The sequence below is a fragment of the Lepisosteus platostomus genome, chromosome 4 (genome assembly GCF_059453375.1).
Source record: "Lepisosteus platostomus isolate fLepPlt1 chromosome 4, fLepPlt1.hap1, whole genome shotgun sequence".
In the NCBI taxonomy this organism is placed as follows: Eukaryota; Metazoa; Chordata; class Actinopteri; order Semionotiformes; family Lepisosteidae; genus Lepisosteus; species Lepisosteus platostomus.
Window position 1 is genome coordinate 7,782,892 of NC_142614.1, and position 18,021 is coordinate 7,800,912.

At 48.9% G+C, this 18,021-nt stretch overlaps 2 protein-coding genes across 3 annotated transcripts; one reads left to right on the forward strand and one right to left on the reverse strand.

Annotated features, from left to right (window-relative positions):
• The first annotated feature begins 4,196 nt into the window (after window positions 1-4,196).
• slc25a35 (solute carrier family 25 member 35) lies at window positions 4,197-8,515 on the forward strand. 2 transcript variants are annotated; one of them, XR_015935774.1, is made up of 5 exons: window positions 4,197-5,460; window positions 5,586-5,651; window positions 5,948-6,100; window positions 6,196-6,449; window positions 6,811-6,948. XR_015935774.1 is itself a non-coding variant. In XM_088628068.1 (5 exons), exons 1-5 carry the CDS (start codon window positions 5,089-5,091, stop codon window positions 6,979-6,981), a joined length of 897 nt encoding a protein of 298 aa, XP_088484194.1. In that variant the 5' UTR covers window positions 4,200-5,088; the 3' UTR covers window positions 6,982-8,515. The 2 variants fall into 2 exon arrangements, 1 of the variants encoding a protein (XP_088484194.1); XM_088628068.1 differs by having other exon boundaries at window positions 4,200-5,460; window positions 6,196-6,330; window positions 6,811-8,515.
• A 2,185-nt stretch (window positions 8,516-10,700) lies between these two features.
• rangrf (RAN guanine nucleotide release factor) lies at window positions 10,701-17,753 on the reverse strand. Its single transcript, XM_088628073.1, has 6 exons — window positions 17,661-17,753; window positions 15,922-16,034; window positions 15,426-15,542; window positions 13,605-13,767; window positions 12,522-12,616; window positions 10,701-11,845 (listed from the first exon to the last, which is right to left on the reverse strand). Exons 2-6 carry the CDS (start codon window positions 16,002-16,004, stop codon window positions 11,728-11,730), a joined length of 576 nt encoding a protein of 191 aa, XP_088484199.1. The 5' UTR covers window positions 16,005-16,034; window positions 17,661-17,753; the 3' UTR covers window positions 10,701-11,727.
• Between the last annotated feature and the right edge of the window lie 268 nt (window positions 17,754-18,021).

Genomic DNA, 18,021 nt, shown 5'->3' on the forward strand with positions numbered 1-18,021 from the left:
CTCCTCTGGCTAATGTTGGAGTGAAAGTGTTGGACACAAAACTCTGTGTAACTGCATTTTCACCTTTTTTTTTTTGTTTGTAAATTTATTGTGAACTTTGGCCGTTCCCACTGTATCCAGGCTCTGAAAGCACGCTTTGGGGTCAGCAACATAGAGTGACAAGATATGCAACACAAAAAAAATACATTTCTCTGGAAATGAGTTGTGTGCATTTTATATTTTAAAATCTATAGAATTTTAAAATTGCATTATTTTTAAAATATGATCCTTCTGTAGAAATAAAATCTGAACTCTCCAATTAGATCATTTTTTGCACAACTGTGCAAAAACAAAACTGCTGAACCCTGTGGAATAAAATATTACAGTAGTATATGTAAAAATGTACTGTATGTACATCCATATTCATATGTATGTCTATACATATGCTTGTGTGTGTATATATAGTGGGGGATGACTGATGGTTGTTATAATTTATTTTAAACGGTGATACAACACTATTGGCCTTAATAAAAACACCAGATTGAGGAAATATGCAACACTGCAGGTGATGCAGTGACTCTGGACTTTTCATATTCCGAGTAAAAATAAAAAATACCAAAAACAAACCTTTTCTGATCTTTTTTTACTCTCTGTAGAATTATTTTCTGTAATTGTGTTAATTTGTTATTTTTCAGACACCATAGGATGTCCTAGGTGGAAGGCGTATAAAAATACAGGTTACAAAAATATTGCAGAAAGTACACTCCTTGCAGTATGAAAATAACATGTTCTTAAAATAAATTCTTTTATTGCTTTCTTTTACCAAGGAAGTCAATTCGGAGGTCATTTTTAAGAGCAGGAGAGTGACCTGCTCAAGGGACTTACTGGAGCATTTCAATTGCAATATGTTGCTCAAAAGTAGACCACTACTCCATTCTGCTCCATAGATAATTAAGTGTAAGGATATTATTATCCTATAGGGCTTCTCTGTTTCAGTAAAAGTGTGGTTACCCGTAAAACGCCACAGTGCACGTTTAGACAAGTTATGTACAGTTAAAAAATTAAACTAACAGTTCGGTGCAACGAAACTCAAGAAGATGCCACACCCTACCAGGATATGTCCCTGATATGGTTTGCCCTTACAGTTGTGCTGCAGTGTAGAGAGCAGTATTCTCAACTGATCCTCTGGTGTCCACTGTCATCCCAGGTGTGCTTTTAATCACCGGGTCTGAGCCCTTACCTCAGCTACCTCTCCTGAACTCACTCCTGGATTCCAGGCCCGTGCAGCAGCAGCTGCACTTTTCCCAAGAAAGTTAACAGGACAACTGTACACTCCTGGGCTTGATTAGTTGTTACCTCTAAACCTTTCTTAACAGTTGTTAATAGGTTACCATTTAACAATGTCCAGACAGCTGTGACAGTGGCACTAGGACACTTCTGGAATAAGCATTGCTCGCACCCGAGTGGAGTCCAGTTGCTGGAACGGCCATGTGATGACCTCACAAAGACTGGGTGGGATATGCAGATGATTTGTGTGAGGTCATCACACAGGGGACAGTTCGGTAATATTTGTGTGAGGTCATCACACAGGGGACAGTTCGGTAATAGTTCGGTAATAGTCTGGGACACAGACTATTACCGAACTGAAGCTGATTTCTGACCTCACCCCACTGGATAGCAACAGCAAACCATTTAACATGCAAAAGTCTAATCAAAGTAGAAGTTCAGTAGCACAGGATTGAATTCTCTCCCTGTACAGGAGTTTTCTTTTCCTTAAAAGGAAGCTTTTCACCCATCTCCCAGGGTAACAGGAGACAGAGGGGGAAAAATGTAAAAGCTCTGTGAAGCAGGAGGGAGAGAGGAATGGCTTTCAGCAAGAGCCAAGCTGCTGATGGGCCTGTTGCTCTGGAAAACACTGTGCCCTGTCCCTGACAGGGGAGTAGTGTGGTACAAGTCCCTTGGGTGAAGCGAAGAAAGGTGGAGAAAGTCTCGACAGGGGAGGTTTTGTGGGAATGGACTTGGGTCAGTAGCGTCGGCCGCCTTCCTGACTAGGGGACTCGGCAGTAACGTCCCCTTGCTCCCCAGACAGACCCCCCAGCTGTAGGTACGGCACTCGCGATCCTCCTCCTGGAACAGGGTCCCCCGAGGCCACCCAGAGAAGTCACCCCACGTACCCCCTGTGACGAGAGAGCCGGGGGGGGGACACCAGTCAGATACTATGCAGAGAGAACAATCTTAAGTGGTTGCTCATAATCTGTATCCAGTTAATTAATGTGATGCAGTTTGGTGTTAACTCTGCTCAATTATGAAGTCTTTTTGAGCTCAAATCTTGCAAGTATAGTGCAGGATAACCATTACGCCAAACTGGGCCCCAGTGCTTCTATTCAAAATACAATAATAAATTAGCATGACAGAGGCTGCAATAGAGAGTGGAAGAGAGGATATTGGTTAGTGTTACCCTTTGCTTCCTAGGTGCTGGTGGGGTTGCCATTATGTGATGAAGTGATACAGTACAACACCCTGTATTGTCTTGCCTTACAATGCTGTACTGTGTGTTCTTGCTATGAAAGGGCTGCCAGGCTCCAGGCTGGCTCCCACTCACACAGTTGTGAATTCTTTTATCACAGGGGGTCTTGTGCTCAAGCCCTGGAGGGTGTGGTGTCTATCTGCAAAGCTGATCTGTTTAAATTACTGCAGGAGTATACTTTGAATGTGGCTCAAGTTTCAACTAGCTACCTTTTAATGAACCGAAGATTTTACATAATCAACTATAAAAGACTAGAAAATCCTACATAGGTCTATGGGGGGGGGAGATAATTCCCTGTAAGGTTCTGTCTAATCCCTGTCTTCTTCAAATCGGTTAGCACCGTTTCCCAACATAACTCAGTTGGTACAAGCTTGGAAATGGTAGCCGAAGACTGGTTGTTCAACCTGATTTGAATTCTGAAGTAAGATATTTTGTACAAAGAAAGGGTAAGATGCTCGGAATGGAATTGTTCATACTAAAATATTCACAGCAGAAACGCCTCAAGGAATGTTAGGGGAGGAACTGGTTTTAAAGCCAGTGCATTCTCAAAGTATCACCAGCCAGGGTGGCCGTGGCAAAGCTAGGTTTTGAACCTGGAACCTCCTGGGAACATGTCCTAATGTTTAGCCTCCTATAGCCATCGCAAATGGGCAAAGCTATTTCAGGAATGCAAAACCGTGACGTTTCTAACCGCACCAAAGGTTCAGCTGACCTTTCATGCGTGATCCTCTTTTTATTTTCCACAACGCGTTTTATAACCAACTTTCAGAGAAAAAAGGGCAGCATTGGAGCGGGTTCTGGCTTGGAGCAACCCGCCCCGACCCACTGTTTCCAAAACACGAGTGTTGTTCGTGGGTCAGTTATCAGAGCAGCGCTCAAAGAGCACGCCGACTGACTGCCAGTGCAAAATAAAATCTTTGAACAGCCCCGTGAAAGCAGCGAGAGAGCCCGTTTTCAGCAGGTGCTTGATGTGGGGTTACAGACGTGGACGTGACCCTCTGTTTCCATGGCTACAGGCCTTTTCCGGCAGGGCAACCGGGGAAGACGAGTTGACAACGGGGACCCACACTGAGAGAGGGACGTGAGTCAGGAGTAAGAACAGCTGGATGCTGGTTAAAAATGTCCGTTTTATGACTTTCGTCGGCACTCCTACTGCCTCTCCGCGCAGTTGTCACCGCGGCGCAGGCGATTTCTAATCCACACCTTGATGACCGGAAGTGTCCCTCAGGCTCAGAGCCAGCCGTGCGGCCAGATACAGCCCAGCCCTGACCGCACAGCTCATGGAGGTGTTTTCCGCACAACGGGGGCGCCAGACCGGCCTGTTCCCGGAGCACCGGGTGTCTCTCTCCGGGTCTTCCCGCCCGCACGGCCCGGGACAAGCGCAACAAACGGGCTGGTCACTGGCCAGTCTGAAACCTGCTGACACACCTGCCCTGGTCCAGGAGCAGGGTCCGACAGCTCTGCTGTCTAACTATTGTTACCAATAGCGCCGGTGTATGAAAACTACGGCCAAAAAAAAACACATCATTCTGTCTTTTTAATAAAACAGCACCCACCCGCAAACAATTACTGCTTAACATTATAAAACAGAATGGATATAAACGCTTAACAGGTTTTTAAAGTACAGTAACACATTAAAGTATTTTTGTTATAGCTTTAATATCGTGGCATATCTTTTCTCGGGAAGGCAATCCTGTCCCTCGCTGGTTGCTGTAGATTAGCTACTGCCGTCTAAAACTGTAAAGCAGCTTATCGCTTCCTCATTCAAGCGTTCGCAACTGTTCAGTCACTCACTAATACAGCGATTCTGTGCTGACAGGTACGTTTCTCATCCCGGCTATACTGTACTGCAGGTCGCTGAGGAAACTGAACTCGGACTAGCAGTAACAAAGGGCATGACGCAATCCAACCTTCACGTGTTCTCCCCCCCCCCGGCGTGACTGTGTCTCGGCTGCGGCCTCGCGCGTGACAGTCACCGGACAATGGAAATTCGACGTCACGGCAATTCCATTCCACCGCCCCTCCTCCATTCTAGTAGGAGCGCAGCGGTGTTTGAAGATGGGTTTGTCCACAGCCGGCACCTTGTCGGAGCGCTTTGCTCAATGGGATATTTTGCGTGGAGGGACCAACCCCACCCACCCACACAAAACAGCAATGTTTCACTGCTATTCGGCATTCATCACTCACTCACACCCCCCTCCACTTAGAGGAGGTAAGGCGAGGGCTGGGCCTCAGCAGGCTGGCTGATTGGAAAAGACGATCTCTCGAGTCAGTCCCTGATTGGTACTGTCAGCATACTAAAAAGGTGCTTTTCTGCATTTTGCCGGGTCGTGTCAGTTTCGCCGCGCTCTAAGACAATCATTTCTTCCTCTTGTGCCGCGAAGGTTAAAAGAAAGAGCCGTAAAAAAAAAAAAAAGATAAAGACGGGAAAGAAACCTCAGGGAGCAAATTCATTCAGCGGCTTTGAGGAGCTCCAGCCCAGGAACGGACAAGAGAGGCGCTTCGCAGCAGAAGCTGGGGCTTGAAATGACACGGGGGGATTCCTGAGCTTGCCGTGGGGCGACCTCGCCTGTGTCCGCAGCATGGATTTCATCCTGAGCGGAGCGGCGGCCTGCGGCGCCTGCCTCTTCACGAACCCGCTGGAGGTGGTGAAGACTCGGATGCAGCTGCAGGGAGAGCTCAAATCGCCGGGCTCCTACCAGGTCTACTACCGCAACGTCTTCCACGCCTTCTACACCATCGGCAAGGTGGACGGGCTGGCCGGGCTGCAGAAGGGCCTGGTGCCCGGGCTGTTCTACCAGTTCTTCATGAACGGGGTGCGCCTGGGATCCTACGCCCTGTTCGATTCGGCCGGCTACATCCACACGGACGGCCGGGTGAGCGCGGCCAAGAGCACGGCGGCCGGGGCCGTGGCCGGGGTGGTGGGGGCGGTGATGGGCAGCCCCATCTATCTGGTGAGTGCGCCCGCTGTGGCGGCCGAGCCGTCGTGCGACACCCGGTCGTGCCCCCTTGCTGTGTCACGGAGCCTCGTTACTATGCGCGGCCGTATGTAATCGCTGCCTCCGTCCGTGCGTTTCAGGTGAAGACGCACCTTCAGAGCCAGTCCACCTCGTCGATTGCCGTGGGGCACCAGTACAGGCACCAGGTAAGGAGCCTGCTTCACTTAGGAGAGGGAAAACTATTATCAGGCTGGCGCTTGTTGGAAAGATGTGCATAGATGCATTAGGGAGCGGTACTGTTACGGTGGAGTTTAAAATAATGCTCAGTGTTAAAGCCGAGATCTCTCGGGACACCTCGGGGTGAGATCAGGTCATTCAGCTACCAGTAACCAGCTGAACCGGACGGGCTACTCTGTAACCTTTCTGACAAGGTTCCTGAAACAAACAGCGGCGGCTCCCGAGGGGCGGACGCGTGTCTCATTCCCGCTGTCTCCCTGCCCAGGGGATGCTCCACGCCCTGGCGGTCATCCACAGGGAGCACGGCGTCACGGGGCTGTGGCGCGGCGCGGGCGCGGCGGTGCCCCGGGTCACGGTGGGGTCGGCTGCCCAGCTCTGCACGTTCTCGACGTCCAAGGAGTTCGTTGAAGACCTCCAGGTAACAGGGGCAGCTGGGGCTCCCCCGGGGCGCAGCTCCGCCTGGTCTTTCAAAGTCTGGGTCGCCGGCTGGACGTTGGTCTTCTGTCTCGCCAGGTGTTCCCAGCAGGCAGCTGGCTGGTCGCCCTCTCGGCGGGCCTGATCAGCAGCGTGGTGGTGGTCCTGGCGATGACGCCCTTCGATGTGGTCAGCACCCGCTTGTACAACCAACCCGTGGACGGCCAGGGCAGGGTAAGCCGGGCACGCAGTTGGCGCAGAGCAGCCGCCTGATGCAGAGACGAGCTCCACGAGCGCTGCACTGAGCCAGTCACACCACAGTCCCCTACCCTTCTACACGCGCTCTTGAACAGGTGCTGGAAAAGGCCAGAATATGCTCATCTCTGTAGATATTTTTAGATAGATCTGTAGGTATTTTTTTGTCATTCATTCCTGTGCCACCTTTACCCAGGGTGACACACATGCAGCTAATAGGAGAACTGCATGATAGAAATGTGAAGTGACAATCATGTGGGACACTCTGCAGGATTCAGTTTAAACCCCAGCACCCTGGATTTCAGCACAGCGGTTCAGTCCAGCTCCGACACCCTGAGATCGCAGTACAGTGCCCTGTGGGCCTCAGAAACACTTTAATCTTTCATCTTCATATTCCTACCTCCGAATGCAGTAGATCATTCTGGAGTCTGTGACAGACTGTCTCTTCCTTTCCTCTAGGGGGTGCTGTACCGGGGCTTCATGGACTGTTTCTCCAAAACCCTGAGGAAGGAGGGCTTGATGGGGCTGTATAAGGGCATCGGGGCCTCGTACTTCCGGCTGGGCCCGCACACCATCCTCTCCCTGCTCTTCTGGAACGAGCTGCGCAAACTGCGCAGCCTGCACAGCTAGTGCAGCCAACGGGCGGGGAGCAGGAGAGGCAGGGCCTTACGATGCTGTGGGAAGGGGGGGTCAGTGGTAAGCTCCCCCCCCCCCAAACCCACACCCCTAGCAAGCAGGCGGCCCCCACTGAGAGAGGCTGCGAGGTTGTTGTGCTGAGGTTCCCCCTAAACGGGGGAGATAAGCCACAGCTGCCTTTTTCTCCTGGACCGAGGATCCAGCTGCGATACGCGGGACGCTGCGCAGGGACAAAGCTGCAAGAACCCAACCGCTTCGCCTTGAGCTCTTCACATCGGACAGCCTGATTCTAGAAAGACAAAGATTTCCAAACTTTTGGGAAATAATTATGGCTGGTATCACCCATTGCCAACTGCTCCGATAAGGACACCGGATCAGAATTCTTCTCCTTTTCCTTCTGAAGTGGGACATCTATATATCTCACTTATCCAGCATCAAAGTATCACCACTTAAGCACATTGTGAGAGCTGCTGATGGGGTCTGTTAATTTAGCCTCAAACAAAAGTTACACTAAGATGCCATAAAGCTGACTTGCTTTACCAGTGGCTTAACGCTACATAATACAAGACAGGAACAACACCCACGAACAGGATAAACCAGACCAATGTCTGCTGCATATCAAAGGACAGAACCTAGAGCAAGACAAGAATGTAATTACATATCAAAGACAAGCACTCCGATTGTGACACAAACTTTCTTCTGACTGTATATAAGAGCTGGGAAACCCTTGCAGGTTGTCTGTTCTGTGGGGCAGACCCAGCGCGCGTTGATGTCATTATTGAGCTCCATAAAACAACTGAATCCACGCAAGACTGTGTCCTGGTCCTCTGAAGAAGGATTTCCCACAACACTTCTGTATGTACTGTACTCAGAAAAGTAACGTCGACTTTGGAGGAAAAAAGTTATTGTGCAGAGGGCAATTTTTTAAGAGATTGCAAGCTGTGTGTAGTGCCGGCTGCGATTTTCGAATTGGGTGCCTCTAAAATGAAAAATCAGCTCAGGTCATCATCTGGCAATGAAATAATCGAGGACTTGGCTGGACACTGGGGTCAGCGCGGCCTGCCTGGATGAAATACATCGATCAGGTCTCCTCGCACTCATCTGCGTTCGAGACTTCAAAAGTTCAGTGGCTTCAGTCTGTTAGAGTGGGACATTCCCTTTGGCCCAGGACTGTATCAGCTTGCTCTCCATTACTGACTGCAGAGCAGATGTCTTTTTTTTGTAACAGGAATGACCAGAACTATACATGTAAATGAGCTCTTATTAGCCCATTCTACAATTTTAACCAAACCCATTGATTTCAGTTTTATGCGTTTAACTGTATATCCTAAGATTTTATTGCCTTATTTATTGCTGCCCCACATTGTCTAAAAGAATGTAAACGTACTCTCTGCTCTAATAACTGCCTCTCAATCCAGTCGCACATTTCTCCAAATGTCTACCGTCTTTAATTTGAGGCTGTATCTTTCAGGATACCCTACTGGTAAACTACAAAAAACAACTGAAAATGTAACTGCACTATATCTGATGTTCTGTGTGTGTTTGTTTTATTTATTTTGCAAAGCACTCTGAGAGGTTTAATTAATCTGCCTGCGTGAACTATGGGGAACTCCCCTGCTCGTCGGGGGTGTCCAGTCCTGGGAACTGTGGGTCAGTTCCAGGAACAGGACTGGGCAAGGAGAAGTCCAGCCTGACGCAGCTTTCTAGAAGACGGTTCCTCTTCCTCCCCTGCATGCACAGGAGTGTGACTGCAGAGCAACATTCGTCAGCCTGTGGGAAACAGAAGGAGGTCCCCTTCTCCTCAGGGTCTGTCCAGGCCCTGCTCTCACAATGCCTGCAGTTTAGAATGAGCAGTGAGCAGAAAGCTGGATGGCCTGCTCTCTCTCACTTCAATTTCACTTCTCCCATTCCCCATTCTAAGATAGGGTCCACTCAGATAACCGTTTTGATTTCTGGAGTTAAACAAGGACACAAGGTCACGACGGAAACCAACTGGGAATTCATGTAGGAAACAACTCTCTGTGAAAAGCAGTGTGGTTGTCTGGAACAGTCTTTCCAGCAACCGGCTGATGTCCAACCCTGGGGCACTTTTAAAGATCTGGTTGGACAAAGTTTTAGATGCATTTGGCTATCAAAACTACCAACCAAGCAAGATGGCACCAAACAATCTCCTCTTGCTTTTATCCTCTCTAAAATGTTCAAGAACACGGTCCTCTGTATGTCTTCTGGTGTTCCTGTAACTTCTAGGTATTTCCAACACACAGGCCCTCCCACCTTCTGCAGGGGCAGACAGCTGGACACCGGAGTTGCCGTAGAAGCCCGGCTCAGGATGCAAAGCTAGCATGTCCTGCAATGACACGTGGGATTTGTACTTCCAAAGGGCCTACAAGCCGGGTTACAGAATGTGGGAAAAGTTGCAAGGCCTGTGGGTACAGCTAATACTTTCTTAACACAATGATGCCTCGGTCAATTCAGCTTGAAGCTGTGCCTTCAGGTGGTAACTTTGTACATACAATAGATCTGTACACTCCATTTAAAAGCACAATTCTCTAAGACAGGGGTTCCCCATCCCCAAACCTTCTGGTTTTCATTGCAGCTGAACTCTTTACTTAAATGCATCCTTAACTGAACCAGGAAGTTCCTTGGTTACAACCCTAGCAAGTTTTGTTTTCCTGCCTACTCAAAGGTTAAAGATTTGAAATGACTTACGAAACAATAACTAAAAGGTGACCTATGGGTTTAGGTATTGAAAACAGAAAGTTCAAATTAAACCCTATTACTAGGTCTGTGAAAGGTTCAATTATTTAAGTAAGCTCTCGGATGGGAAAATAAACAACAGGTGTACTGGTGCCCAGGTTTGGAACTGAGGCTGCAGGGGATCGTCTCTGAGGTCAGTTGAACTAGGTGTCTGGATAAGGTAAAGAATCTTATTCAAGGCTTTAGTCATGACCAAACGGTACCTGTAAAACCCTGAGGGCTGGAACTTTGACCAGCTGTGGTTGGGAACCGCACAAGGTAAAGGAATCGCTTCAGTTAATATGCAACATCGCAGCGTGGGACATTTGTGGCCGCAGGGCACAGCACTGAGCAGAGCTCTGGACTTCCCTGCGCTCATTTCCCGGTTGAGGTGCTGGTGCTGTACTCTTGAGAAAGGCACTCTGCTCGGACTGCTCTGGCCCAACACCACACTATACTGTATATAAAGGGATATTCCACCTCTTGTGTAAACAGGACTTTGCTCTTGCTTCGCCTCTGAGGCTAACAAAGGTTTATTAAATTGTGAGCATCACTAAACACAGCAGTAAGGTGTTTAATGGCCCCTTACTGCCAGCTCTTCAGACAGTTTTACCATTTTAGAATTTTTGCTCTGTACATTTCAATTAAGAGGCTACATCACAGAACCACTCAGGGTCCTGTATCACTATGGCATAAGATATTTTATTGAACAGGGCAGGAAAGCACAGTAACTGGAGAAGGGTTTTAAAGGAACAAGGAGACTGTGTGTTTGTGTTGGCCAGCGAGGTCACACAGCAGTGACACATTAAGGGAGGTGCAGTTAGGTTTTCAAGGAAGAAAGAAGACAGCGTGTGCTCTTGGCAAGGGTGTGCAATGTCAACAGAGCAGAAGAGGAACAGAGGACTGCTGACCTACAGAGGTTAAACAGCAGGAGTCAGCTCAAAGAAAAACATTGATAATGCGAGAAAGCACCTTCCTAACCCCAAACCTCTGATTTTTATTTCACAATGAGCTCTTACACACATAGGGTTAATTAATCAGTTTAAGTCAACATGGTGTTGAAACAGGCACAGGATGAGAGGCCAAACAGAATGTCTTCATTCCTCTGAAGCAGTATGAGTCAATCAATAACAAAACAGGCTGGAACCAAAACACACACTTACATCTGGGAAGAAAACAAATGATCTTCCCCATATCACGCATCTAACAGCACAGTTTAAAGCAAACAGTTACAAGCCAGTGCCAGTAACTCCCCAGATAGCAATCCTGCTGATAGCAGGAGTTCTGCGGAGGAACAGGCGTGTTCTTTTCTCAGCTGACCTCAAATGAAGGAAACAGCCTCCCCACACACACCTCCCTCAAAGACGGACTTGAACACCGCCTATCTGCAAAGTTAAGAGTGACTGCAAAGTCACACTTCAGCCTATCCTGCTGATCCAGTCAAGTCAAGACTTGCCCACCTCCTTCATTCATCGTCGTCCATCAAGGTAGAGAAGGGCACCGCAGGCACCTGATTCTTTTGATGCCTCCATTTCACTGTATATTTATTCACGCTGAAGCTCAAGTGCTTGTCACATTTTGTTTCATCACTCTTCGGGTATTAGCTTTGGTCTTGAGAAGGTGAGAATCCTGTCATGTCAAGGCTTGGTGTATTCGGTCTCCAGTTAAATGAAAGGGTATGCATCTTCTGAGGTTTTGAACAGAAAAGTAACTCGTGGTGGTAAAACCTGTTTTTCCTTTCAAAGCCCAAGAGAACAGCAGCACCAGAAAATGTCTCGCTGAGCCCCTGCTGCCGTTTTGATGCCATGAACAAGATGCACCAGTTCCAGGCACTCGGTACCCCAGGCAGACGGGGCAGAGCTGCTGGGATGAAGCAGCAGTGCCTCTCAGGAGTCTTGTGCGCACTGCTGTGTGGCATGCTCAGGCAGGAGACGGGTGGAGATGCGTGGAGATGGGGGCTGGCGGGGGGAGGCGATGTCAGATTCAGGAGGAGGGGGGGGGCTCCTAGCCAAACACCGCTGGGTCCAGGAGCCGGAGCGTGTGGAGTACCAGCCGGAAGTCCTCCAGGGTCCAGGGAGCTGTGGCCATTTCCGAGGCCCCTCCCGTGCTGCTGCTGAGCGGGCTGCCGGCGACACAGAGAAAGAGAGAGGCACTGCGGCATCCTTTTCCCAGATCCGCAACACACACAGACCGATTCCCTGGAATCCTTCCAACAGCTAGTTAAGGTTTAGGTTTAGATCTGCCCATCAATGGGTAACTGGTTGGGCGACTGAGCACACAAACAAGCTAGACGGATCCTCCTTCATTTGGATCATCTAACAGGTTCTGCTGAGCTACAGGGCGGAGCGGTGGCACTATGGCTAAGGTTCTGCGCCTGTGGCAGGAAGGTTGCGGGTTCAAATCCCGCGGCCGGCAGAGGAATCCTACTCCGTTGGGCCCCTGAGCAAGGCCCTTAACCCCAGCTGCTCCAGGGGCTCCGTATAAATGGCTGAGCCTGCGCTCTGAACCCAAGCTTCTCTCCTGTGTGTCTCATGGAGAGCAAGCTGGGGTATGCGAAAAGACAAATTCCTAATGCAAGAAATTGTATATGGCCAATAAAGTGATCTTATCTCTACAAATGACTCTGGATTTCAAGCCAGTCCATCTCCCACGTTTTTAACTGAATCAACTAGTGACTCAGTTTGACTGAGGCCTTGAGCGTTTGACTGATGACCGCAGCGATGCCTGCCAGGAATCTACAGGACCAGGAGACATCACTCCACAGCACACAAGCAGCAGAGCAGAGACGGTGTCCTTACCTGATGGAGACAGGGTCATTGAAGGTTACCATGATGTCTGTGGAGTGCTGAGGCAGCCGGAACAGTCCCAGGTATATATTCACTGTGTTCTTTGCCTGTTGAGAGAGAGAAAAATTATCATCTGGACATAATGGGCAGATGAAATCAAAACCATGCAGTTGAAAATCCAAGAACATTGTCAAAGATGAGACTTGTATGATCATTAATTATGATAACCCTTACACTTAAACAGCGCTTTTCTGGACACTCCAATCAAAGCACTTTACAGGTAACGGGGACTCCAGTCCACCCCACCAGTGTGCAGCCCCACCTGGGTGATGGCAGGTTGAGCTCTATAGCCCTCAAGATGACTTGAACTGATTGTGCCCGAAGTTCCCCTAGACAGCAGCGGATGACCGGCAGGGTGCCACAGGGGTGAGGTTTAGAATCAGAGAGAAAGGGCTGTCTTGGCTTTCTCACAAACACAGCTGAGGTCTACAACTTGCAGGGCTGGCGGTCGGTGTAACTTACAGTAACAGTCGTTGCCCCTGTAAGCCACTGTTAATCTCATGCATATTAAATATAAACTTTCCAATACAGAGCTTTCCATTCCAGAGAGCCTCAAAAGTACTCGGATACAGGAGATCTACTTCGTCCACCACTGCAGTGCAGCACCACTGGGTGCAATACCTTGGTCTTATCCTGTTTTCATAAAGCCACAGTCCAGGTCGACACCCCACCCTCCTTGACCCACTGTCGGGCCAATTTCGGCTCGCACTCGCCCTCCTTCCCCTAACAACCTAGAGCACGCAGGGAACTGCCAGGATCTTTATTTGGTTTTAGGGAAAAAAACTTGGAGGCTTCTGAGCTCCAGTTCAGTCTATTTTTAATATCAAATTACTTTTGCATCTGAAACAGTTGGGCTGTACGGTACAAACAAGAGCACCAGCTACATAAATGGGAGAAACGACTGTTAATATTCAAAAAAAGTGTGGGATTTGGTCCTGGACTGGGCGCCTGGTGCCCTTGTCGTGTGCCCCCGGGGCCGCGAGGGGACACGGAGGAGAACAGCTGCCCAGGGCAGGACTCTGGGGAGCCGCTGACCTCTTCGTTGAACTTGGACACCAGCTGGGTGCCAGCCAGGAGCCAGGCTGAGCTGCAGTCCGGGAGGGAGAGCTGCGCCTTGGCGAGGGGCTCCAAGCTGCGCACCTCCGACACGCCGGGGCCCCCCGCCTCGTTACTGCGGGCCACGTCCTCGAAGTGATACCTGGGGGGAGAGGAGGCACACACACACGACTCAGGGGCTCTGCCGAGCTGAGTAAGCCATGGTCGCACCACACCCCGGGAGAAACATGCAAACAGAATTCATCGCTGTGCTTTTGCAATCCTTCACAAACTTAAGAATGCCAGTAACAGGCAGTTACAAGAAAGGCACCCTTGTTTTCTATCTCCTTCTGCCTTCTTAATAGCCCTCATGGAATAAGGGAGCTACAGTGTTTTGGTTTGAAACAATAATGGAACACTTTTCCGCAAGCATATTCCTTATGTCAGAAACATTCATGTTGTGAACCTGGTACGGGGCATGCAGCCTTAAAGCCCATAAAAACCTGTCAAATTCCCAAATCAGGATGCAAAACAGAAGAGGTAGCAGGGGTAACCAAGCCTGATCTTCCAATGAGCCCTAGGGGTCCAGGGTTGAAGTACAGGAAATTCAGTTTGAGGCCATGTTTCATCCACAGGGACACCTACCTCAGATTGCTGAAGTAGCTTGCAATCAGTGATAAACAGTAAACCACTAAACTGTCAAGATATGATATTACAGTGGGCAGAAAAATACAGACACGGGTAGTGACAGGAGGTGACGAATAATTACAGTGCTGTTACGGGAGGTTGGACACTTATTCAACCAAACTATTCCAGTTTTTAATTTACAAAAATATTTTTTGTTCACTTGAAGGTTATGGGGTAGGATTTGTAAATAAAATATTATAATGCATTTTAATTCCAGTCAAAAGCATCAAAAGGTGAAAACAGACTTTTCACAAGGCACTATATTTTTTAGTGGGCAAACAGTACCAGCAAAAACAAGATTAAAGATATAACTGTGATGCTCACCCCCCCCCACCCCACCCCACTGGAGCCCTACGGAGCAAGCAAGCATTGCCATGGCAGCCAGCCACGCCTCTACTCACCTGTCAATCAGTGCCGACTGTCAAGGGCACACAACCTGTTTCACCTGTGAAGTCTGTTTCACCTGTGGGCAATGCATGACTGTTCCCATCTCAGGTGAAGCAGGGTATTTAAATCTGCTCTGGCAGTAGTTGTGCTCGGGGCTCTGGCACAGTTTAACTCTGATCCTAGCTTTGCTGCCTAGTTTCCTGAATTCCTGCTGGTTTTCTTCTTGGATTCTTGACTCTTGCCTGCTCTGACTTTTGACTCTCCCTTGTGCTTCTCTACAGTGTTTTCTCAATAACTGACTTTGCTAACTCATCTCTGCTTCGAAACCCACCTGTCTGGACTAGGACGCTGGACTGTGTTTGGCTGCACCACGCTTATTTTAAGTGCTCATCATCCCACTCCCTGCTATCCACACTTTCCTGTGTTGTCTCTTTGTTCCACACTTAGGGTCACCTCACAACTCTCAGACTGGTTTATTCCACCTTAAGCAGCTGGTATGACGGATGCACAACAAAAAATGAACACTGAAAACCAGGATCAACAGCCACACCTTAGACTAGGAATTTATTAAACAAATTTTCCCTTAACACTGTCCAGGACAGCAGTGACAGATCACTGTACATTTTTATAAATAGGGCGAACGAGTGAAATGTATTTTATTACATAATTTCCTGTGTACTTGTTTTTTTCTAGACACACAATGGGAAAACTGCTTTTTGGAAGTCCAGTGAAGAGATAGGACAGTACCTGGCAGCTTCACTGTCCAGCACATGGCTCTGGTACTCCAGCAGTTCCACAATGAGGCTCTGGTCACTGTGCTGATGAGCAAAAACCTCCTGATTGTCCGGGATCTCCCTCAGCTCACTGTCAACAGTGCAAAATCACACGTTACACATTCCGGCACAGACACGATTGGTAGATGCTAATGGAGCCAAAGAGGTCTCACGGCTGTTTCCTGAAGGATTCCATGGAATCTGCTTTTATAACATTTCTCGTTAGCTTGTTGCAGTCAACCCATTCCTGTTCTCAGACATAAACGCACATACTCTTAATTTCCACTTTCCCAAAGTCTGTGCTTTAAAACAAACCATGAAGTAGCCTGTGCCCAACATTATTATAGACAAATGTGAAACCTTGCAAGTTGCTCAGATGAGACAGTGGGGTCATGAGGACTTTGCATTGGCAGGTCCACTGCTAGATACATACTGTGTAGCTTACAGGCTCTCTAGTATTTAGGGCTCACCTGATGTCGCAGATGCTGTGAGGCAGGACAGCCGATAGTGCACCCCCAAACAGAGGGTGTGAATCACTGCCATTTCTCTGCATCTTGGCACTGAACTGTCTCTGCTGCGCCACCTGGAAAACACAGCACAGTGAGACAGCACACAGTAACGATCAGGGAGAATGATCACAGAGCCAGCACACAGCAACACAGTGAGGGTCAGGGAGACAGGAGACAGCAGCACAGTGAGGGTCAGGGAGACAGGAGACAGCAGCACCCTGAGGATCAGGGAGACAGGAGACAGCAGCACCCTGAGGATCAGGGAGACAGGAGACAGCAGCACAGTGAGGGTCAGGGAGACAGGAGACAGCAGCACAGTGAGGGTCAGGGAGACAGGAGACAGCAGCACCCTGAGGGTCAGGGAGACAGGAGACAGCAGCACCCTGAGGGTCAGGGAGACAGGAGACAGCAGCACCCTGAGGGTCAGGGAGACAGGAGACAGCAGCACAGTGAGGGTCAGGGAGACAGGAGACAGCAGCACAGTGAGGATCAGGGAGACAGGAGACAGCAGCACAGTGAGGATCAGGGAGACAGGAGACAGCAGCACCCTGAGGATCAGGGAGACAGGAGACAGCAGCACCCTGAGGATCAGGGAGACAGGAGACAGCAGCACAGTGAGGGTCAGGAAGACAGGAGACAGCAGCACCCTGAGGATCAGGGAGACAGGAGACAGCAGCACAGTGAGGATCAGGGAGACAGGAGACAGCACACAGCAGCACAGTGAGGGTCAGGGAGACAGGAGACAGCAGCACCCTGAGGGTCAGGGAGACAGGAGACAGCAGCACAGTGAGGATCAGGGAGACAGGAGACAGCACACAGCAGCACAGTGAGGGTCAGGGAGACAGGAGACAGCAGCACCCTGAGGATCAGGGAGACAGGAGACAGCACACAGCAGCACAGTGAGGGTCAGGGAGACGGCACACAGTTTTTTTTATGCTTGGGATTACAGCAATATAAAAATATTACCGCCAGCACATGAAACAAAGCTGAAGTTATCTTTACACAAGACAGGGGATCTCAAAAGAAAGTCACAAAGTGACAATGTGGATCTTTTTTTAATTTTATATGTTCGTATTATAATAAACTCCCCAAGCAAATGCCGCGTATTCATTTCGAATGGGAATACTTAATTAGATAGGACATCCGTAATAGGTCGCTTAAGGAACAACTACACCACCTACAGTATAAGCAAGTACCACATCATCGGTCGGAGACGGTTCAGTGCGATTCTTGGAATTATAACATTGGCTCTTACGTCATGAGTATTAACGTGATAAAAAAGACCAACAAATGAATATTCGGGCAGACGTTATTTAACATTATACGGTTTCCCAACACTTAATTTCTGTTACTCAACAAGGAACGTAGGCCTTTCCAAGCCTCGGGCTGAAGTTCCCCCACGCCACGGGACAAAATGACGCGGCTGCCCCCGTTGCTAAGACCGGTGGGCGGGAGGGTTCCGTTGCTCCATTTCACCTACACAGGTTTTAGCTACAATACACAACGCTGGAAATACGCGGCGTTAAGAGTCAGGAAAACGCGTTTTGCTAACACGAGCAGGGATGCCCGAAACAACACTCTTACACGTGGGTTTGTTTATGTGGCTCCTATAATATAATACCGATTCTGACAGACCAGCTCCAGATTAACAACCGAACGGAGATAAAAATTAGACGCGGCATACCCTTCGCCTTCCTTACCTGCTGTTTTGTGGAGGAGATAGGTGACAAGCGATTTAGAAGTATCTCAGGACAGCAGAACCCGGTTTTCCATCGATGACACAAGGAAAAGTAAGAGAAACAACGCGCAGTGCTCCCTCTGCCGGAGCCGTGATGTGTTACAGCTCCGATCTGACCGCCTTATATCCTCAACCCTCTGCTACTATATCATATGGTTACACCAAAGAGTTTCAATTCTCAGTCCCGTTATCTTTCAAATCTGGAAACCGTTGCTATTTACAGTTCCTTATCGTTTCCCAGGGATGTGCAAACGGGAATAACAGACCATTTTCCCCGTTTTCCTCTTCTGTTCCTTTCATGTGCTCCGTTTGGTGCTCTCTCA